The sequence below is a fragment of the Phyllostomus discolor genome, chromosome 6, assembly GCF_004126475.2.
Source record: "Phyllostomus discolor isolate MPI-MPIP mPhyDis1 chromosome 6, mPhyDis1.pri.v3, whole genome shotgun sequence".
Taxonomy (NCBI): domain Eukaryota; kingdom Metazoa; phylum Chordata; class Mammalia; order Chiroptera; family Phyllostomidae; genus Phyllostomus; species Phyllostomus discolor.
Window position 1 is genome coordinate 67,412,416 of NC_040908.2, and position 23,608 is coordinate 67,436,023.

Consider the following 23,608-nt stretch of genomic DNA (forward strand, 5'->3'; position numbering starts at 1 on the left):
TCACCTCTCCTACTGCAGCTCAGGGCATGTCTTATTTCCCATATTCCTTTGCACCCAAACCCTCATTAGTCTGTACCATATCTGTTGAGGCAGGAGAGGCTGGCTCATTTCCTCCTCATCTGCAGGACAGACCGACAGAGCAACCTTTCCTGAAGCAACTGAGGGCAGAGAAGAGGGAGGCTGTGGTATCTGGATGCTCACGGCTTGTTCCCCCATTCACTGACCAGAGGCCACTTGGCCATACTCAAGTGACAGGCCGGGGATGCATAATCACACTATGGACAGTAACACAATCTAATGTTTCAAAAAACATTACATATGAGCCTGTTTTCTTGTGTTCTGCTTCTCATTTTGTTTGTGCTTTTTGCCTTAGTGTTTTTTTAATTGCAGTTCATACTCAGAATTTAATTCCTTACATTCATACAGATCAGAAAAGTATTTCAAAAAATCTTTTTTGTGAAAAGTGTAAACCAGCTGCTATATAGAAATCAACTTAGGTTTGACTTTGAAACTTCTCTTTTCCACTAGGTGGACCCTGAGGTGTTTGCTGCCCTTCCTGCTGAGCTTCAAAAGGAGCTGAGAGCAGCGTATGATCAAAGACAGAGGCAGGGAGAGAACACTGCACACCAGCAGCCACCCAGCACAGCCTGTAAGCCTGTAAAGTAATGATTAACAAAACGAACATGAGACAGATGGAGGCATTGTGTATGATTATTGTATTTAATGGCCAAAAGCTAAGGTCTTAGTCATGTTAAGAGCTCTTCATATTGGGGGAATAGAAAAGTATACAACATAAGTGTTATATAGTCCTAGTTAGAGTTGTATCTGTCAACTGCTTGACTGACTGAAAAACACCATTCTTAACTTTTTTTAAAAAACCCTTAAAAATAAGCTTGAATATACTGCTTCCAGAAATCTTTTTGATTTGAATGGGCCAGGCCCATTGTCATTCTTTGAAATTGATACTTCAAGGGATGAAGTTTTAAAACACAAAATTGGAAGGTTTCTGACCATGGATCACAAATACTGTATTTACTATAAAAACAGGGTAGGGCCTGATGAGTTATTTATTTGTACTTCACCTTCTGAGGTTTCATTTAATAACGTGAGCACCCCATTATAGGTCAGCAGTGTTCCAAAGGAAACACAAGGAAGTGGCAGAGATGAATTGCAGGGCCTGCACTCTTGGCCATTGTCCGACAAGAGGCCTTGCTGGGATGTGTGCAGGGGTGGATTTGTGGGTAGCAGTGAGATCCATCCTACTGTCCAAATACATTGGTTGAGGATCTTGTGTTCATTATCTTTTAGTGCCAAAGAATCCATTACTTCAGCTAAAACCAGCAGCATTGAAAGAAAAGAAACGAAACAAGAAAAAAAATCCCATCAGTCCCCAAAAAAAGATCCAGAGCCCTCTGAAAAACAAACTACTTAATAGTCCTGCAAAAACCATGCCAGGGGCCTGTGGGAGTCCCCAGAAGTTAATTGATGGGTTTCTGAAACATGAAGATTCTGCTCCTGAAAAACCTCTGGTAATGTTTTAATGCTTTTTAAACTTGGGCATTTTATTGAATCTAAATGTAGCTGATGTTAAATATAGCACTTGTTATCATTTGTTTTCTTAACAGGGAGAACTCTCTGCTTCTACTTCAGGTGTGCCAGGCCTTTCTGGCTGTGTCAGACCCCCGGCACCCAACCTGGCAGGAGCTGTCGAGTTCAGTGATGTGAAGACACTGCTCAGAGAGTGGATAACGACCATTTCAGGTTAGCTTGGGTGGGGCAGATAGCCAGCCGAAAACCAGATGTGTAATGAACAGTCCTATGATTTCAAAACATGAACAAGCTCGACTATATAGATGGAGCTCATTTTCCTAAATCTAGTAAGCTTAAACTGGCCAACCCTTAACCTTTGAGACTGGCTGTGGAAAGATCCTTCATAGCCTGTTGTGTTGTAGAAACAAACAGATGGGCTGGTTCTCATTTGAGGTTTTTCCTCTCTTTAGATCCAATGGAAGAAGACATTTTGCAAGTTGTGAAATACTGCACGGACCTAATAGAGGAGAAAGATTTGGAAAAACTGGATCTTGTTATAAAATACATGAAAAGGTAATTAGTACTTTTAGCAGAAGGGAAAAATGGCATGTCACAAGGGCTAGCTGAGGGAGGTGAGGCTCTGTTTCTGACAGTTGCCTTACCTGTACTCTTCAGGGTTAATGAAGAAGGGGTGCCCTGTATTTTGAGTCCCAGAGAAAGGAATGCCATAAATACACTGGGTAAAATGAAGAGGGTCAAAATCAGCTTCTTCCCCTCAACCCTTAAATTCTAAAGAGACTGTACTGATTCTTGAGAAAGGAATTATTGGTCTTTCCTGATATTTGTTTCTCCACCTTTTAGGTTGATGCAGCAGTCTGTGGAATCAGTTTGGAATATGGCATTTGACTTTATTCTTGACAATGTTCAGGTAGTTTTACAACAGACTTATGGGAGCACATTAAAAGTGACATAAATGAGCAGGAGCCTAGTGTTCTCCGCTGGCTGTGCCATAAGTGCTTGTGAGGTATTTGCAAAGTGCATGATAGTAATGCTCTGAGTTTTTATAATTTTAAATTTCGTTTTGAGCAAGTGTTTTGTACATTTCTTTTCAATAAGTGCCAAATTTGTCAGTATTGCATGTAAATAATTGTGTTAATTCTTTTATTGTAGTATAGATTCTATTTACAAAATGTTTGTTTATAAAGTTTTATGGATTTTTACAGTGAAGTGTTTACAGTTGTTTAATAAAGAACTGTATGTATATTTTGTATAGGTTCCTTTTTGTGAATCCTTTAGGAAATGAATCTTGAACTGTTTATACTATAGGCTGAAAACCTCAAGCCCAACTTAAGAGACTTGGTGCTAAATAAGTTTTGTAATTTATGAGAGGTCCCAGAGTGGGTTCCATTTCTAACAAATAAGGGTAATAAATCTTTACAATCTTTTCATATCCCCAAGCATGAACACAGGAGCATGTTAAGAAAATCTTTACTTCTTCCAAGTGGAGGAATTTACATACTTTGAATTGGAACACACACAATTAAAGATCAAATTTTTCCTGGGAAAATTATGTCCCCACAGGTGGTTTAGAGGTGTTTTTCTTTGCCTCTACTGCCCTTGAGAAACTTCAATAATGAATGGTACAGACTTCCAAATGTATATAAAGTATTTTTGTTGTGTGTTATGCCATACACTTTAAAAATATAACTCTACAGCAGTACTTGGAAACATTAATCTTTTAAACACCCCACACTGACTTCATTCAACACTGCTATAAATAGGTAGTAAGATCTTTGAGATCTATTATAAGAAGTAATCTCACACTAAAAGATTTCTTACATTGGGGAAAGGAGTATATAGTCATGTGGACCCACTTTCCACATTTTTTAGGAAAACCATAAAACTAGCTATATAATCCCATTACTAATGTGAATTAGTAATTCATTATGACATCTCTGCAACAATTTAGAAGCACTAAGCCCAAATAGTTACCAATGCCCTGTTGATTGTCTCATCAGAAAATGTATGCATGATAGATTTTCTAGGCCAAAATTGATGTATACAATTTCTAATGTTAACATGTGCTGGTACACAAGGTAGGACAGTTAACAGCTCCTGTCCTTAAAAGAAAGAGCTGGTGACTCATGGGAGAGAAGCTACTCTAACATGGAGGCCTAAAAGCTCTCTGGTGAATGTGTTTTCTTTATTGGTATCAGAATTGTGCGTTGATTACAGTGGACTCTCATGACTAGACAAGCAGTAAACAGCAGCCAGCTACACTTTTACACCATGGATTTCACACAAAGCAGATAAAGAAATACCAGAATGCCTACTTTTCTATTTTAAAAAATTCCTAAGGACACATGGCAGAATAATGCTGCAAAAAAATGACTGTGGGAAGGAGATGCATAAATAAAGTGTTTCTTACATCAAAAAAGTCAAGAATCACAAAATCTGCAGAAGCTTGGTTAATCAAATACTGCAGTACTGATTTAATCAGTATAAAATCGGAAGAGCTTTAGATCTGTAATAAAAATCCAAATTCTGGGAAGGGCAGACTTTAAAACAGCAGCCAGTAAAGAGAGGTTGGGAAGGAGCGGGCAAGTGGACAGGCACATTGGAACTGTGGGGACATGTATTCGACCACTGTCAAACCAGTGTAAGTTTCTTGGTTTCTCATGGAAAACATTTTATACATCTATTTTTTTCCTTCCATTCTTAAGTGCATCAGTGTCCATATATGTCCATTCCATTTTTTAATCTTGTTTTTTTCTTGCACTACTCCAATTCTTGCCCCATGTGGAAAAACTAGATGATTTCAAAGACTTTCTTCAGCTCCACAATAAGCTGCCAGTCGCTCTTCTGCATCTCGTCTCTGAACCAGTCTTTGAGAGCGTCGATAGACTGCCTGCTGATCTGCAGGGGTGAGGCACAAACAGGGCAGATGGAACAGAGTGTAACCAAGTGCCAGAAAAGCAGGTGGCCCCACAGTCTGTCACCAAATGTTGATCATCACAGAGAATGTAAGGCAGTGCTGCTGTCCTTTGACCAAAGCTTCTAGACAAGTACAGCGGAAGGAGACCTAGAGGTCCTGGCAGGCGCTGGCTGTGAAGAGCACCTGCCACCCTATAGATCAAGCCTGATGATGAACCCAGTCCTATCAGAAATACTAAGTGAAGGTAATGAGCACAGCCGACACCCCCTTTATTCAAAGGTGCCACTCTTGGTGGACAGGCTTACCTTACTGACGAGAATGTCTGTAGCTTCAAAATGTCTTCCATACATTTTGGGAGATTCACCAGGAATAGGTTCTATTTTGACACAGACTTCTTGTCCCTTTTTTGCAACATCCACTTGTTTATGGTTTATTTCAATACTTGTTACTATTCCAATGTCAACAAACTGTAAAAATAAGAATAAACCACAATGTAAGCAGAGGAGGAATCCTGCCAGCCACAGGCTCCCTAGAGCTGGAGAGTTGAGGAAAAAATGGTTTGTGAGCAGAAGAGCCAGTTTCAAACCCTTAGCTCTGTGACCCTCCACGACCACTCTGTCTCCACAGTGGAATTTCCTCACTATACACTAGGGATGACACCACCACATGTTCTCTCTGCCTTTCATGAGATGGCTATTCAGGGGGTGCTTTGGGAAAGTAAGTGCTTTCAATCTAATGTAGTTTCCTATTTCTGTTCCACCCTTTACATGACAGGTGCCATAAAAAAGAAACAGCAGGCACACATGTTCTGAATCAAGAATGAGCTGGGAGTGGTTGGTGTGGTGAGGATGAGGGTGAGGAACGGGATGAAGAAACAGAGGCAGTCAAGGCCTTGTAGGTCCTGGTAAGAGCTATGCATTTAATTCTGAGCATGAGACTTATGGGCAGCCTATTCGCAGTTATAGTTTGGGGCTGGAGGAGCACCCTTTGCGGTTGCCTTGGGAAGAGATACAAGAGACAGAGAGTGAAAAGAGTTTGACCCAAGTCATACAGGAGATAATTACTGCAAGTAAATGCCCTAGCTCAGTCCACTGAAATGGTATAGGAACAATGACTCTTGATTCCCACTGAAGGAATCAGATCTGGGGCGGGAAAAGTACTAGAGGCACCTCACTGCACTGGAAAGTAACACATTCCAAGTGCATGTGGCTCCCACTGACCAAACTGGGTAGTTCAGCTATCATAAAGTATTGGTAATTACATCACATTTTAGAAAACTGAACTGAGTATACAGATACTTAATGAAAAGGTCAGGGGGACAAAGGTAATAAGCTTGTGGGATAAAGGTTGATAAACAGGAGATTCATAGGGACTCAAAGAATCCCCTAGATCACTTAGTAACACAGAGGGGAAAGACTGGTTTCTAACAGAGATGCAGAGCTGACAGCACACCTTTCCCATAAATCAAAGCATCACTGACAACTACATGGCCTGTGTGAAATGCATGAGGCACACAGGAGCTCTTCTACTTAGCCATGAAGAAATAAATCCAAGCTGAGAAATACCTGTGAAACAATGGTCTGGACTCTTCAAAAAAGGATGGGACTGTTCCTGGTTGAGACCAAAACACATCATAGCCTAAGGCAGTGCAACTGGAAGGGATTCTGGTCAGCAGGGATTCCATCTGGATGACCTGGTTGACCAGGTCAGCAGGTGAAATTATTAAAGACACTTTTGGCACAGTTTTTGAAATGTGCATGGGAACTCTAAAATGTTATTTTCATTAACTAAAGGACTGGTATCAGGTGCTATAATAATCAAGACTAATTAAGGAATGCTGACATTTAGCAAGACTGAGGTATAAATTACCTAAGGCAACAGACAAGCTCTTCTTGGTTTATTTATTTATTTTTTTGCTTTAAGAGAAAGCACATTGTTTTCAAAGTACAACTGGCACTTACATTTTTGCTAGGGACGCACATGGGGGTCCCTTGTTTCACCTGACCTGCTTCCACAGTCACACCAATTACTATTGGGTCTCGAGAATTGAAAATATACTGTGGGAGGATTTTCATCTTGCAGGGAAATACTGCTATGTGCCTAAAAGGAAAAAAAACAAACAATAAATAAACTTACAAAATCGCTTAAACTAAAAAAACAAGCACAGGTGAACATGAAGCTTCTTCCAACAGGTTTTTACTTTTATAGCTTATCTCAGCAGTCCCAATGCACTTGCCTGCAGTGGTGGGTGCTATAGGCCATGCATTCTCTCATCCTCTCCCCTCCCCGTCCATTTGGGTGCACTCCAAGTCTCACAGAGGCTGCCTCGCAGGAGCATTTGGTGCCCAGACTGAAGGGCTTAAGCCCTGGAGCTTAGGAACTTAAAACCTCGGTGGGACCAACTTTCAGGTGTTGGCACATGCCACATGGTCATCCATTCTGGGGACCACACAGGCATCGAACCACATCCTTCTTTTCTCAACCATGTTGCCAAATGAGTTGATCCAAAAGCCCACTATTTCCCTCCTTATCAATCATATGGTTAAAGTGTTTTCTTAGCTTCTAGCAGTCTTGTAAATAAAATTTAAGTATTCTCATTTAAGGTTTCACAATCTTAAAGTAAGCATGCCTCAATCTAAACCCTAAAATTTAGCAGTCCATTACTCTTTAGAATATACCCCAGATTGAGCCACCACTGCTATGGTTACTCTGCATGGAGCCATCACTGTGTCAGGCCTGAACTATGGGGAACCCCTGACATTCCCTCATCACTGACCAGAATCCTTCCCAAGGCTACTGGCTCCTGACTGAGCCATCCCCTACCACTGTTCCCCAAGGGTCACTGTATGAGGACTGCCTCCCAGGGCTGTCCTGCCTTGACACTCACATGTCTGGGTGGTGGTTTGTTCCCTTCACATCTCAGTGATGAGTTGCCTCCCCAAACCACACCACTAACTACAGCTCTGCTCTCCTCTCCTCATCCAGGTCCATCCTTGCTTTGTATCACTTAACCCCACTTCTCATGTGTTCACTGTTGGTCTCCCCTGAACTCCAAAAGGAGACATGGTCATGATCATGGCTGAATCCTCTAGCACCTATGAGTGCCACTTACACTGGGCACTATGAAATCTGCAGCAGGAATGAGCTTTAATCCCATGGAATGCCTTGCCTTGTTTCATTTCCTAGATTCCCACACTCTTAATTCTGTTACCTCCAAACTCCCCCAAAGTAGCAACTAACCTATGAATGAGACCTAGTTCTGCCAAACTGAAAATGAAAAACAAAACCAGAAAGGCCACAATGAATTTGTCCCCACACTGCTGGAAGGTCTCAGGTGGACAAGACCTGGAACACACCAGCTCAGGGAACTGCCTCTGACAGATGAGCACACTGCACACTTCCGCTGTCTACACACCTGTCTGGTATTTTGTAATTCTCCAATTATCAACTTCACTGTCAAAGACCCAAAGTAAGTAAAATCACCGACTTACTTAAATTCTTCTTGTTTCTGTTTCTTGTAATCTTGTCTGTACTTTGTAAAGGCATCAAATAAATGATAAATAATTTCTGCACTAAAAATTCTAACTCCTAAACTATCAGCCATTTCTTGTGCATCCCGTTCGATTCTCACATCAAAGGCCAAAATGACTGCATACCTGAAAAGTCAGAACACACCAAAGATCATCAATGAAAAACAGTACATCATGAAGGAGAGTTAAAATAGGTAGCTCTATGAAAGCTTTCATAGCAGGAGAGAGATCACTTACTGAGGATCATGTTCCAACATCACTGAAGCCTTCATGACGTCCTTTTTATGGACTGGACCGATGTTAATTCCTGCATACTGTAAACAGGGAGTTTGTGAGAACAGCCACCTGAGTCAGGTAACAGAAGTGGCCCCACAAACCATGACCACCACTGACTATGGAGTTGGGTTTGGTTACTTACGGGCACTTCTGACGTTCTTAGGAATTCCAATAGAGCTTCCAAAGAGCCCAGAGTAGACGCCTGGACATAGACTCCTTTTTCTTCTAATTTGATAGCATTTAGTGTCTGCTTTAACTCATGAATTAATTCATCCTTAAAAAGAGATTGTATTTGACATGGTTATACATACATACAACTCTCATCAGCAGCCTAGAGTTAAACTGTTTCTCTTTTTCATTAAGTAGTCATATGAAATATAAAACCAAGGCTTATTACAAAGAGCAAAGCACAGCAGAACCTGAGCTCAAGAGGAAGGGATTTGGGGGTCATAATTGATCTGTCCTATTTCACCTTTGTCTGTCTGAAGTTTACTAACAATGACATACATTTAACCTCTCTGCTCCACTTGGCAAATAAGGTAGATGGGTGAGTGGAATGAAATAATAATCTTTTAAAAGTTAAAAGTGAGACATAAATGCAATGTGTTTGGCCCCAACAGCTCTGCTTGCTGGTCTTAAGCTTGAAATACCCGAATCTCAGCAGACTCTTCCTCCGTCACTGTTTCTCTGAAGATGAAGAGACTGAATAAGTAAAGCAAACATGGTGATCCCAGTAAGATGCAGGTGTCCACGCCACATGTGGGACTGCCCAAAGCGGGACACCTGCCCTGTTTTCACTGGCCCTAGGTGTCTGATTCCCTGTCCTGGGGCCTGGTGCTCCCTGAAGAATGACTGGCTGTCCCAGCACACTAGATGAGCCATGGGCTGAGAACAGTGGATCTTCTCTATGGCTCAAAATCTGCTTTTGTGAAACTGCTGGACTCGTGAGCCATCTGCTCCTCCAGACAGACACAGAGGCTTTAAAATGACTCCCAGTACCTAGTTCTGCCTACACACTCAGGTATCTAAAGTAAAACATAATTTCTAGATTTTTACTTAAATAGAAAATGTATTTTAGAATTGTATTATACATAAATAATACTTATGCCAATTCATGTGATTATACAAACTGGAGTAATTTTAATTTTTTTTAAAACTGAAGTAATTTTAAAAGCATAAACTGTTTGCTAAGAGGCAACCAGACAAGGCTTCACAAGACAAGGCTCCCATTTTCATCACTCCTAGCACGTGCCACACCGATACACTACGGAATTCAAGTAGCTATAGAGGAAAAACAACTTACTTTAAGCACTGGAATTTCATCTTCCTTATAAGCTACCAGGAGGGGTAAACCAGCCAATGTTTTCTCCAGGTCTTTTCCAAGAATCTTTACCCCCTGAGCTGCTTCTACTTCTTTATGCTTTTCATACTGGTTCTAGGGAGAGCAAAACATCTGTTACCACATTTACCTGAAAAGTGGTAAGCACTAGATGATGTAAGAGAATATTTTCATGACCTTGGGGTAAAGATTTCTTAAACTTGACTCAAAAAGCAATAAACACAAAATAAAAGTATGATAAAACCAGCATTAAAATTAAGTACTTCTGAATACTGAACTTAAAGCCAAGATGGAAGCATACATAGATACACTTCACCTCCTCACACAACCAAAAGGGGTTAACAACCAATCTAAAAACAAAAACCAACCACAACTGCTGGGAAATCGAATTGTATGAAAGTCTGACAAACAAGGAGTTAAGAAACATTCATCTAGACTAGGAGGAGGGGCAGAGGTGGGCAGCCAGGGGGGAAAGAACTCGTGGGGAGCCAGCAGCTGGTGGACCTAGCAGACCTACATTGGTGTGCGGATAAAACCAGGAAGAACAAATGGGGAGGGGAGTGGGCAATCCCAGCCCATGACAGATCATGCATCCCAGGTTCCAGCTCCAGGTAAATAAAGCCTCATAACCTCTGGCTGTAAAAATCTGTGGGGGGCGGGGGGGGCAGGTTTGTGGCAGCAGAAGAAACTGCCAGACTCTCTCAGGGGAGTCCGTTGGAGGGGCCCACAGGGTCCTAGAACATACACAAGCTCACCCACCCAGGAATCAGCACCAGGGCAGCAACTGGAAGGGCACCAGTCACTTTCAGGAAAAGGAGGAAGAGACTGAAAGTGGAGCAAGAGCCAAGCAAGCAGCATTGTTTCCTCTCTGAACCATCCTCATAACCTCTAACTATAAAAACCTGTGAAAGTTGTGGCAGTGGAAGAAGCTGCTGGTCTCTCAGGAGAGTCCATGTGAGGGGTCCATGGGGTCCTAGAATGTACACAAGCCCACCCACTCCAAGAATGGGCACCAGGGAAGCAACTGGAAGGGCATCAGTCACTGGCAAAAAGTGGAGAAAGTGACCGTAATTGGGGTGAAACCCATGCAAGTGGCATTGTTCCTTCTCTGAACCCTCCCCCACATATAGCTGCCACAACATAGCATGACCCACCCCTTACAACTTAACAGCTGCACTGACAAACTGAGGAGACAAATATGGCCCAAATGAAAGAACAGAGCAAAGCTCCAGAAAAAACTAAGAGGTGAGGAGATAGACAACCTATCAGATGCAGAGTTTAAAACACTGGTAATCAGGATGCTCACAGAAATGGCTGAGTACAGACACAAAATAGAGGAAAAAGTGAAGGCTATGAAAAATGAAATAAAGAAAAATGTACAGGTTCCCAACAGTGAAGGGAAGGAAGCTGGCACTCAAATCATCAATTTGGAACAAAAGGAAGAAATAAACATTCAACTGGAACAGAAAAAAGAAACAAGAATTAAAAAAAATGAGAGGCTTGGGAACCACTGGGATAACTTTAAATGTGCCAATTCCAAATCATAGGGGTGCTAGAAGGAGAAAAGGAAGAGCAAGAAATTGAAAGCTTACTTGAAAAAATAATGAAAGAAAACTTTCATTATTTCCCTAATTTGGCAAAGGAAATAGACATACAGCCCAGGAAGTTCAGAGTCCCAAACAAGTTGGACCCAAAGAGGGCCACATCAAGACACACCATAATTAAAACGACAACAGTTAAAGATAGAATCTTAAAAGCAGCAAAAGAAAAGCAGAGAGTTATCTACAAAGACAATCAGCTGATTTCTCAAAAGATGCCTTACAGGCAAGAAAGGACTAAAAAGAAATATTCAAAGTCATGAAAAGCAAGGACCTACAACCTAGATTACTTTATCCAGTAAAGCTATCATTTAGAATGGAAGCGCAGATAAAGGTAAAGCTAAAGGAGTTCATCATTACCAAGCCCTTATATGAAATGTTAAAGGGACTTATCTAAGAAAAGGATCAAAACTATGAACAGTAAAATGACAACAAACTCATAACCATCAACAAATGAACCAAAAAAACCCCCCAAAAAACAAAAAACTAAGTGAACAACTAGACTAGGAACAGAATCACAGAAATGAAGATCATTTGGAGGGTTATCAGCAGGGAGGAGGAAGGGGGAGAATGGGGGGGAAAGTATAGAGAATAAGAAGCATAAATGGTAGATACAAAATAGACAGGGGGAGGTTAAGGACAGTACAGGAAATGGAGAAGCCAAATAATTTATATGTACGATCCATGGACATGAACTAAGGGGTGAGGGATTGCTCGAAGGAATGGGGATACATAGTGGTGGGGGAAAGGGGCGAAAGGGAGAAAAAAATGGGACAATGGTAATAGTATAATCAATAAAATATACTTTAAAAAATCATGTATTTGTTTCTCAAAGTACCAGAGAAAAAGTAAAAACAAAAATTTACAGAACAGGAGAAAACGATGAAATACATACTGACCAATAACAGACTATTATCCTGACGATGTAAACAACTCATAAATCTGTGCTAAAGCTAACTAATGCCAGGGCTCAATGGGCATTTCACAAAGAAATTTAAATGGCTGATAAAATAATGGCCAACCATATTTCAATTGGGCAAGTGCCAAATGAAATAACAATGAGTTACACACCCACCAGAATGGGAAAATCCTAAAAAATCTGACAACACCCCCAGAGCTGAAGAAAATGTGAAATAATGGAAATGCTAAGATACTGCAGTAGTAAGTAAGTACAGCATACTACACTCAGTGTGAACAGTGTGGCTTTCCCTAGTGAAACTGGAGCTAAGCCTAAGTAATGACTCCAGCAATTCACTCCTATATACATACACCCTGGAGAAACTTGAGCGACTGTACCAGGAGACAAAACATCTACAGCAAAGGCAAAGTTGGCAATGAAAACTTAAAACTGGAGCTGGCCTATACTTCCCATTAACAGAATAAACGAAAATATACTCATGCACTGGAACACTACACGACAATAAAAAAGAGCTATATATATGCAACAACATGAATAAATCTTAACATGTTTTGACTAAAAGAAGCAGGATACAAAGGAACAACAAGAATGACACTTCATATAAAGTCCACGGATCTACACAAGCCCATGTAGTTTTTAGGGATGCACTCTCAGGTATGAAAACTATGAGAAAAAAAAACCCAGGGATATCAGTTACTATCACAAAATGGAAGCATGGTTAACTTTTGTGGAGTGAGGGAGCTGAGACCAGGAAGAGGCACACAGAAGGTTTCTGGGGTGTCAGCAGTGCTCTTGTCCTTGATCTGGTTGTTTGCTTACTAAAAATACTAAACTTTTCTTCATTGTTTTATGTACTTCTTTGTATGAATGTTTTATTTGGCAATAAAAATGGTAACAAAAAATTACTTAGTAGTGTAAAACAACAACAACATGCTTTAAGTTTTACGAAAATAAGTGGTTTCACACATTGCCAAGGTCATGTATGGTCCCTCCTCTATGAAGACATCCAAATTAAAACAAGGAGTGAGGGGTGTGTTTGTAGTAAGCCAAGCAGCTCTCAAAGTGAGGAAGTGACCTCAGCAGAATTTCCAAACACTACAAGTCCCCACATGTTACCTCTTACCACCTTGGCTTACCTTTACTCGTAACTCCTTCATAGGTGGAGGTAATAGGAGACCTCGGATCTGAGTTACAATAGGCCCTTCTACTCCAGGAACAATAATTGTATCTCCTTCCTTCAAACGCCCATTGATCAATATTACATCTATAGTGGTGCCCATTCCTGGGAGAGCCTTAACCTAAGAAACATTATTGTAAAAACTGTGAAACATATGCAACAATGTACCATGTGTTCATTAAATCTAAAAGCAGTAAACATCCCCACCCAAGAACACTTTTTTTTTAAAGGCAATAAACTGAAAAGCTGACCATTACCTCCATCACCTGGGCTCTGAGCTCTTCACAGTGTGCAAGTCTCTTGCTCAACATGGTCTGAGTTAGCTCGACAAGAAGGCAGATGAGACTGCCCATTCCATCACCAGTATGTGCAGAGGTAGGTACCAAGGACACAAAAGTGCGGGGGTCTTTATTCTCATAAAACAAAGCCGCATTCAAACCCTAAAGATATAAAAAGCACAATCATTCCACACGACCAAACTGTGGAAGGCAGTATCCAGAACAGCAACGACTAAACTACAAACTAGATGAGCAAACGGCTAGTCACTCTGAAGCTTCTCAGAAACACGCAAGAAAAGATCGTCTATATCTTGAAAGCATTAATTATGTTAACAGAAAAGTAGTGTCTTCCCAAGTTAACTCATTTTTTTCTAAATTTAAACATTCAAACTATAAAGAAATCTTTGAAATATTACCTTTCTGATTTACAAAAGAAAATAAGGGAAAATAATGAAAAACATGAATTGCCATTAATAGGGAAACAGAACCAACACTAGTAAAAGTGTAACTTTATTATAAAGACAATGTAATGAAAGAAAAACTTTTCAATGATACAGGCTCTTCATAAAGAAGGGACAGCTTTCTTACCTGCTGTGCAAATTCCACTATAATAGCCTTTGCTCGCTCCTCAAATTCATCTTTTGTATTCTTTTTCTGCTTCTTTAAAGTGGCAGCCACATCAGAGTCGGGACTTTTTTTCCAATCATACAGCCTATCAATCTGGAAAAGTTTTTTTCATAAAAAAAATCTCTAAAGCATTCATAACATTCAGGAATTTAATTAAGAACAAAATCTCCAGAAAATTCCTCATGTACTAGGTTGGCCAAAAAGTCTGTTTAGTGACACATTTTTCATTTTCACCAATAACTTAATTGATTTAGATATTCTGAGTATGTCAGCTATCTCCCATACACTGTAATGTTGAATCTTCTCAATTAACGTTGTAAGTCCATCACTGTTAACTTCAACTGGTCTACCCAAACGTGCAGCACTGTCCAGCAAGAAATTTTGCCCACCACTTCTGATCCACTTGATCAGTCATAGCACGTTCTCCATACACTGCATAAATCTGTGTTTTCACCTTTCTTGAATAGTAAAGCATAATATGCTGAAAATGGCACTTACCTTCTTCCATCTTCAATGTTAAAATGGCTACACAAAAACTCACCAGTTTTGGTGAGTTACTTTTTTAATGCATGATTATATGCCAGCTGCCACAATACAATGTAACAATTGTTTTGAATGAAGTTAAAGAAAACTACGAGCTACTAGAGCCATGTTATGGGAAAAAAATAAACTTTTTGGCCAACCCATTATCTTTTTTCTCCTTTGGATACTTTTAAGGCTTTTTTAAAGGGTTTCATCAATGAGATTATATAACGGTTTTATGTTTACTTTGATTTTTTTAGATTTGGGGATTTCTAATCAAGTTTTTGAATATTCTTGGTCATTTATCTGCTCATTTATTTTTTGCTCTCTTTTCCAATTTTCTTTTAATTGTTTGACAGAATTCTAGGATTTTCCTAGAACCTGAGTTATTTCTCTTAATATTGTCCCATAAGTGACTTTAAGTTTCTTTTCTCCTTTCATCCTTTTTTTCTCCACCTGCTTCAGTTTTGGCCAACCCAATACATTACATACGGGAGAACAAAGAGTGACTAGAGATAAAGCCAAAAAGCAAGATGATGATGTAAAAATATCTTTTAAACCTAGAGTTCTACATTAAGTGAAAATATTCAGAAAATATTTTGATCTAAATGATAATAATAACATAACCTGTCTATGCAGTACTCTTAATAGTAGTACTAAGCATGCCTTTAAATCACAGGTGGCAAACACAAGGGCCGCAGGCCAAATCCAGCCCTCCACTGTGTTTTACCCAGTCTGGCACCTTGTTTCTACCAGGCGGCAGCACTGAGCTCTCACTTAACTATTATGGAGTAGTTACATCTATACAGTCCTAAAATCACATTTGGCCCTTTGAAGGCAACTGCAAGGCTGATGTGGCCCCCAGTGAAAATGAGTTTCACACCCCTGCTTTAAATGCTTATTATATTAGGGATAAAAATATGAAATCAATGATCTAAAGCTTCCACCTTAAGAAAAACTGGAAGGAGAAAAACTGAAAAAGAAAGTAGAAAGAAGGATATAACATAATTAACACTGGACATCAATCACCAACAATAATAAATAATAAAGAATATCGATAAAATAAAAAACTGGTTCTCTGAAATACTAATTTCTCTACTTAAAAAAGAAAAATGAAAAACCTAAATAACCTACACCCACTTAAGAAATTCCAAGCTGATGTAGACTCTACTGATGAATTCCATAAACCACTTACAAAGAAATAATATTTCTACATTACTCCTTTAGAAAATAGAGGAGGAAAGAAATACTTAACTCCTATTATGAGGCCATCATTACACAGATATCAAAACCAGTAATAAGGTATACAAGAAAACTACATACCCAAATGTCTCATAAACACAAGAATCTGCAATAAAAATTAGCAAATCAAACCTAGCAATACACGAAAAAATATATCACGATCAAGTATACTAATCATGACCAAGGTTTACTCCAGTAGTGCAAGGCTGTTAGCTTAACATTTAAAATATCAATAGTTGGCAGCAATCTGTGCTGGATAAAGCTGACATCTACATGCAGAGATACACAGGCCTTACACCCCTCACAAAAATTAACTCAGAATGGATCACAGACCCAAATGTAAAATACAGAATTCAGAACTGATAAGCTCCAGTTTCATTAAAATTAAAAACTTCTGCTCTGTGAAAGAGTCAAGACAGAGAGTGAGATGACAAGCCACACACTGGGAGAAAATATTTGAAAAATACATATCCGATAAAGAACTGTTATCCAAAATATATGAAGAACTCTTAAAACTCAACAATAAAGAAAACAAGAATCCAACTTAAAGAATGACAAAGAGCTTAACAGACACCTTACCACAGAAAGATATACAGATGGCAAATAAGCACATTAAGAGATGTTTTACATCTTATGTTACCAGGGAAACACAAATTAAAACAATGAGATAACACTACAAACTTATCAGAATAGCCAAAATCTAAAACTCCAAACCAAATGCGGGTGAGGATGTGGAACAACATGGTATCTCTTTCACAGATGGTGGGAACACAAAATGGCACAGCCACTTGGAAAGATAGTTTGGCAGTTTCTTAATAAAACTAAACACTCTTACCATAGGATCCTGTCATCACACTCCTTAGCAGAAGAGTTAAAAACTTACCACACAAAAACCTGCACACAACGTTTATAACAGCTTTGCCAAAACCTGGAAACAACCCCCAGTGGGTGAATGGTTCAACTATGGTACACCCAGACAATGGGGCATTATTCAGCACTAAAATGAAATGAGCTATCAAGCCATGAAAAGACAGAGATGAATCTTTAATGTGTATTACTAAGTGAAAGAAGCCAACCAGAGAAGGCTACACACTGTAAGATTCTAACTATAAGACATTCTGGAGAAGACAAAACTATGTAGACAGCAAAATGATCTGTGGTTGCCAGGGAATGGGAGGAGGGAGAATGAACAGGTAGAGCACAGAGGGATTTTAGGGAAGTGAAACTACTCTGTGTGATACTATAATTATGGACATATGTCATTTACATTTGTCCAACACACAGAAGGTACAAGAGTGAACCCTAATGTAACCTATGGACTTTGGGGATATTGGTGTGCCAGTGTAGGTTCATCAACTACACCAAGCATACCACTCTGGTGAAGGATATTGATAATGGGGAAGCCACGCATGTGTGGAGGCAGAACTACATGGGAAATCTTTATACCTTGCCCTCAACTCCTGCTGTGAATCTTACACTGCTCTAAAAATCCCAGTCTTTTTTAAAATATATTTTATTGATTATGCTATTACAGTTGTCCCATTACCCCCCCTTCATTCCCCTCCACCCTGCAAAGCCTTTCCCATCCACATTCCCCCCTTTAGTTCATGTCCATGTGTCATAAGTTCTTTAGCATCTATATTTCCCATAGTATTCTTGCCCTTCCCCTGTCTATCTTCTACCTACCACCTGTGCTACTTATTCTCTGTACTTTTCCCCTCTCTCCTCCTCCCACTCCCATTGCTAACCCTCCATGTGATCTCCATTTCTGTGGTTCTGTTCCTGTTCTGGTTGTTTAAAAATCCCAGTCTTAATAATAAAAAGTAAAGCCAAAAAACTCAACAGCGACTCATGTTGTTACAGAAAAAAGGAGAAAAGCCACATGAACATCTCAAGATACAGAATAAGCGTCTGACAAAAATCAACAACCATTCGTGACTTAAAAGGTAAAAAACCACGCACACAACTTGCCCTGCCTGGATGGCTTCAGTTGGTCGGAACACCACTGCAACACCAAAAGGCTGTGGGTTCAATTCCTGGTCAGAGCACATACTGGAGGCAACTAATCAATGTTTTTGTCTCTTACATTGGTGTTCTCTCTCCCCCTCTCTCCCCCCCACCCCTTCCTCTCTCTCTTAAATCAGTAAACACATCGTCAGGTGACAATTAAAAATAATAATGAACACTCTAAAGCAACCTAGAAAAAGGAGGAAAAATTCTCAACTTAATAATAAAGTTCATTTACAAAAACTCCTACAGCTGACACTGAAAACCAAGCACTTTCCCCCTAAGAGCAGGAAGAGCAAGGATGTCCATCATTACTTCTTTTCAACATTGTTCTAGAAGGTCTAGTTAGTGTAGTAATGAAAAAAAATTTACAAAGCATACAGATAAGGAAAAAAGTGTAACAGCCTTTATTTGCATATAACATAATCATGTACATAGAAAATCCCACATGATTTACAAAAGAAGCTAATAGGTCTAATCAGTGAATTTAATAAGGTCACAGATAAAAAGTCAATATATAAAAATCAACTGTATTTCTATATGAGTGCTAATCATAAATCCAAATTTTTAAGATGCTATTTATAATAGCATCAAAACCATGAAATACTATGAATAAATGTAGAAAAGTATTTCCAACACATGGACAATGGAACTATAAAATATTGTCAAAAAAATAAGAAGGTCTAAGTAAATGAAGAGATATCATATTCATTGATCAGAAGACTCAATCTTGTTAAAATGTCAATTCTCACAGAATTTACCTACAGAATAAATAAAATCCCAATCAAAATCCCAGAAAGCCTTTTGTAGAAACTAAGATGATTCTAAACTTTGGAAATTCAAGGACCCTAAGGTAACCAAAATAGTTTGAGAAACAAAAAGTTCAAGAATTTACCACCACCTGCTGTCAAGATATTACTCTGAAACTGCAATAATCGAGGCAGGACAACAGTGGCATAAGCATGGACACACAGGTCAATAAACATACACACAGCTAATTTTCAACAAAGATTCAAAAGCAATTAAATGAGGAAGTAGAATTTTTTCCAGCAAAGGGGTTTGAAATGGACAGTCATATAGAAAAAAGTAAACTTTGAATCTTACCTTATACAATGCACAAGAATTAATTAAAAACATCACATATCTAACATTAGGTATCTAGAAAAGCTAGAGAAAACTTTCCACAAACTTTCTTTAGTTTGTGAAAACTACAGGAAAAGACTATTTGTATAGAACACAAGAAATACAAACTATAAGAAAATTTCTCAAAAGTCAAAATTTGTCTAAATTAGAAATCTCAGTTCTTCAAAACACATCATAAAGGAAAAGCTGGATCCGCAACTACAAGTCTATCTGTAATATACATAAGACTTATAGAGACAAAATTCAACACCTACACAACAGTTTGGTAAAAAACAAGCAAAGGATTTTAAACAGATACTTCACAAAGTTAGAGAGAGATGTCAAATTAAGTACATAAAAAGATGTTTGATGCCATTAAGTCACCATGGAAATGCAAATTAAACAAAAATAATTTAGTACTATACATTTACTAGAATGGCTACAACTTAGGAAGAATGTGCAGAAACTGGAACTCACACAGCACAGGTTAAAATATAAAATGACTGGTATACAATCCCTATGGGAAAATGTGTCATTTTCTCCCAATGTTGAATATACATATACCATATGACCCAGCAATTCTACTCCTAAGTATTTCCTCAAAGCGAACAAAAACAAGACTTGTATACCCAGCTGCTTCATTAATAACTAACCTAAAACTAGAGACAATCCAAATATCCTTCAACAGGTAAATGAAGTGTGGTATTATGCAGATAATGAAATACGCTCAGCAATAAAAAGGAAAAACCTATGATATATACCACACATGGGTAATTCTGTAACAACACAAGTAGTGAAACCTAAGAGATTACACACTGTGTAATTCCTTTAACAAGAAATTATAAAACAGGCAAATTTAGTCTATAGTGACAGAAAGATCAGTTTCTGTTTGGGGTCGGAGAAGGTGGCAGACTATAAAAGAACATGAGGGAACATTCTGGGAAGACATGCTCTATATTCTGAATGGTGGTGCTTATGTGCATGTACAAATTTGTCAAACTACATTAAACTTAGCATGAGTACATTCTTATATGAAAGTTATTCTGGGATACAGTTTTTTAATTACAAAAAATTAAGAAGCATGTTTTCACAATTTAGTTCTTCAGAAGGACAGCTTACCTTATTGAGTGCAACAACAAAGGGACATTTTTTGGATTTCAGAAGGTTGATAGATTCAATTGTCTGGGGCTCCAAACCGTGCATAATATCAACAACTAAAATGGCAATATCACAAAGAGAGCTTCCTCTGTTTCTCAGATTACTGTTGAAAAGAAGGAAAAAGATGCATGAGTAGAAATCTTGAAATTAACTTTTAAGTTACAGAAATTTAAAATTTTAATTTCTTTGTAAAACCTAAACAAAAAAAGAAAATGAAGTACATGCATTAAATTCAAGTACCATTCATTAGCTGTTCACTTGCTACCAAATACTTATCTGACAGTGAACTGACATGAGCTGGAATGAGTTAGTTCTAGAAGTAACTCCTACATTTCTGCCAATTTCGACAACCCACTTTTTTGAGCTGATGAACATGGCCCTGAAGAGGCAACTGGATACAATTCTATCTGTAATGGGTTTCACAGGAGACAGACCAGGTATATACTAGGATCTGTTCTTCCAAGTAGAAAAGCCTTATCTCTATTAAAAACAAGTATCCAAACAAAACACTACTAAATCATAAAGATACAGAGAAGGACTGCATTCATCACAGATAACCACAAATCTCAAATACTACCCAAAGATTAAGGACTAATCAGACCTCAATGACTGGACTTTCAGACTCACTGGTTTCAAGCAGTTTGCTTGATGACAAAAGACTCAATTTGCTCTTACCTGAAAGACTCATGCCCAGGAGTATCAATAATCAGCATTCCTGGAATCCGTACGTTCTCTCTGTCGAACTAGAAAAGGTGAAAAGTGGAGCGCATAAGAGAGCCAAAACAATAAAAGCTTCCTTACAAAACAATTATTCTGCCATGAAAATGCTAAACTATCACCCTCCCCTTTTCTAAATGAACTATTCTGAAAATAGTGAATCAACCAGCAAAGCACAACAGTTCATATTTTCATTTACATCAAAAGGAATTCTGCAGAAAAAAACAAATAAGAAAATAATTACCTTTGTTAAAGTCATAAAACCATGGTGTAGTCTACATTTGAGCCGAGTATCAGTAATAAATGACAGAGTGGTCAGCTGAGAATGACTATAAAAAGCTGACACATAAGAAGAGGTTCTTGAAATATGGAAAACTCCTGTGGTCCAATTTTATAAACAATTCTAAACTCTGAAAAATATCCCAACTAAGTTTTAAAGAAAATTTACCACATCAACCCAAATAGTAAAGAATAAATTCATATTCTGCTTTATTCAAATCACATTATAAACATCTGATTTTCTGGATAAAATTACATAAATGAACAAAAACATTACAACAAGCCTGATAGGGACATTGTCCTTGAAGACAATGCTAAAGAGTAGCACTAACCAACAAATCTCACACACACTCTATCCCTCTCTCTCACACACACACACACCATTTTTTACTTATTTGTATTTTTTGACAATCTTCAAAAACAATTTTTTCCAAAATCCTACCTCCCACTCTAGTTAAAAATTACTCAAATTTGCATCCTGGTGATCCTAAATCAATATTCACTGAGTACCATAATTATTTCCACTTCAGTGTCTGGAATACAAACCCTTATAATAGTCATATAAAGAATACCCAAAGAACTTTAATACAGGCCTAATAAAAATGAAGCTCTTTAGCCCATCTGGTGTGGCTGAGTGGATTGAGTGCCAGCCTGCAAACCAAAGGGTCGCTGGTTCAATTTCCAGTCAGGGCATATGCCTGGGTTGCAGGCCAGGTCCCCAGTAAGAGGCGCATGAGAAGCAACCACACATTACTGTTTATCTTCCTCTCTTTCTCCCTCTGTGCCCTTCTCTCTAAAAAATAAAAAAAGGTAAATAAAAAATCATGCTCCTTAACTACGTTCTAAAATAACACCAGATTTCAAGTTCTGGCAATTGGCCACCAGTGAAATAAACTCCCCAGTGACACAGAAATAACAGGTAAAATACAACCAGAATAAATTTTAAACTAGAAATTTGAAAAATTGCAACTCAAGAAAACTGTCCTAAAATAAAGATTTTAAACTACAGCCTTAAATGGAAGACCACTAAACTGGAAAATTGACTCAGAAAAATCAACATCAACATGAAACAAGACTATATTACTTTTAAGAAGATGGAAACCTGCTTGTGATCAAACCTGAAAGGCAATACTCTGTGAGAAGAAATTGAAGTAATTTAAGATCCTTAAGAAAATAAAATGCGAATCAAGCATTTTATATGTAATCAACTGGCTTTCCAGGATGAAGGCCACAAGTAACTCTTCAATATTCTAAAAACTCAAGGAATATTATTGCCATTATTTCTTCCCTAGGAATAGACCAGTAAACAAGCTTCATAAAACACAAGCACACAAAACAAAAACTGGAGAGACAGGCTCATAGATTTTTTCTACATACAGAAGTAAGACTAATAGGGACAAAGGGAGATACTAGCACATAATAATATCTGCTATGTGTGATCTGCTGTGACAGGAGAACTGGGGGATTTTTTTGCAAGGCCCAGTTCCAGGTCCGGACCACATTATACATGAGAAAAGCCTAGAACATCCTGTTATACCAAACAGCCTGGATGCGACAAAAGACCAGTAAGACTACCAGAATTCCTGCGTGAAAAAAGACTGAGGAGCCAACCACCGGGTGAAGATAAGACTATCTCAGTACAACATAACTAAAATAGATTAAAACGCAGTAAATACATTTCAATTCAAGAGTTTATAATACTACAAACCCCAGCCAAATTAATACTACAAAACCAAGCCAAATCGGCCGCTGTCTTAAAGTCTGGTAAATAAAGGTAAAGGATCAGATGTCTGTTCTGCCTTTCCCATACACAGTAACAAAACTAATGAGTAACAAAACAGTAGATTAGATAGTTTCTCTACAAAAGTATTCCAATAAATAAATATAGATAATAGGATTGGAATATCAACATTTTGCAACCACTAGCACAATAAAAGGTAAAGATTACTTTATAAATTGTTCCTGGGTGGAAGAAGGCTTTGATGAGAAAGGGGCAGAGACTGCCTCTGAGGGAATTGGCAGGGTTCCATCCCTGAATGTGGGTGACACAAAGGGTGTCTGCATTAATCATAATGATTCATGAAGCTTTATATTAATCTTACATAATTTTCTTTGTGTTAACAGCATAAATGGAGTATCTCTAGAACACAAAAAATTAGATAAAAAATACATTAATTAACCTGATAGAAGGAAAAAGGACTGAAGGAGGGAACTCAATTTTAAAACATGGAGATCTATGGAAAAGTGTTAAAATATGGAGGAGGAGAATATACTCTAACTTCAGAAGACCAAGGACCTCTTGGCACAAGAGGGAAGAAAATGCATTATGAAGGGTCCTACAATATCTAATGC

At 38.5% G+C, this 23,608-nt stretch overlaps 2 protein-coding genes across 9 annotated transcripts in view; one reads left to right on the top strand and one right to left on the bottom strand.

The window, feature by feature from the left end:
* Positions 1–2,798, top strand: part of REV1 (REV1 DNA directed polymerase) — a 107,088-nt gene extending 104,290 nt beyond the window's left edge. For 6 of the 7 annotated variants that reach the window (XM_028514580.1, XM_028514582.2, XM_036028291.1 and 3 more), the window contains 5 exons: positions 529–649; positions 1,309–1,529; positions 1,626–1,761; positions 2,001–2,103; positions 2,392–2,798. In XM_028514580.1, coding sequence (XP_028370381.1) covers positions 529–649; positions 1,309–1,529; positions 1,626–1,761; positions 2,001–2,103; positions 2,392–2,503 — 693 coding nt within the window. In that variant the 3' untranslated portion in view covers positions 2,504–2,798. The remainder of the gene's footprint in view (positions 1–528; positions 650–1,308; positions 1,530–1,625; positions 1,762–2,000; positions 2,104–2,391) is intronic. The other variant, XM_028514581.2, reaches the window with a different exon arrangement.
* Positions 2,799–3,002: 204 nt separating this feature from the next.
* EIF5B (eukaryotic translation initiation factor 5B) overlaps positions 3,003–23,608 on the bottom strand; it is a 73,187-nt gene continuing 52,581 nt past the window's right edge. For both annotated transcript variants that reach the window (XM_036028295.1, XM_036028294.1), the window contains exons 13-24: positions 20,936–21,003; positions 20,222–20,363; positions 14,171–14,302; positions 13,562–13,744; positions 13,264–13,425; positions 9,575–9,706; positions 8,414–8,545; positions 8,233–8,309; positions 7,957–8,121; positions 6,427–6,565; positions 4,771–4,932; positions 3,003–4,446 (exon numbers count right to left, since the gene is read on the bottom strand). In XM_036028295.1, coding sequence (XP_035884188.1) covers positions 4,339–4,446; positions 4,771–4,932; positions 6,427–6,565; positions 7,957–8,121; positions 8,233–8,309; positions 8,414–8,545; positions 9,575–9,706; positions 13,264–13,425; positions 13,562–13,744; positions 14,171–14,302; positions 20,222–20,363; positions 20,936–21,003 — 1,602 coding nt within the window. In that variant the 3' untranslated portion in view covers positions 3,003–4,338. The remainder of the gene's footprint in view (positions 4,447–4,770; positions 4,933–6,426; positions 6,566–7,956; positions 8,122–8,232; positions 8,310–8,413; positions 8,546–9,574; positions 9,707–13,263; positions 13,426–13,561; positions 13,745–14,170; positions 14,303–20,221; positions 20,364–20,935; positions 21,004–23,608) is intronic.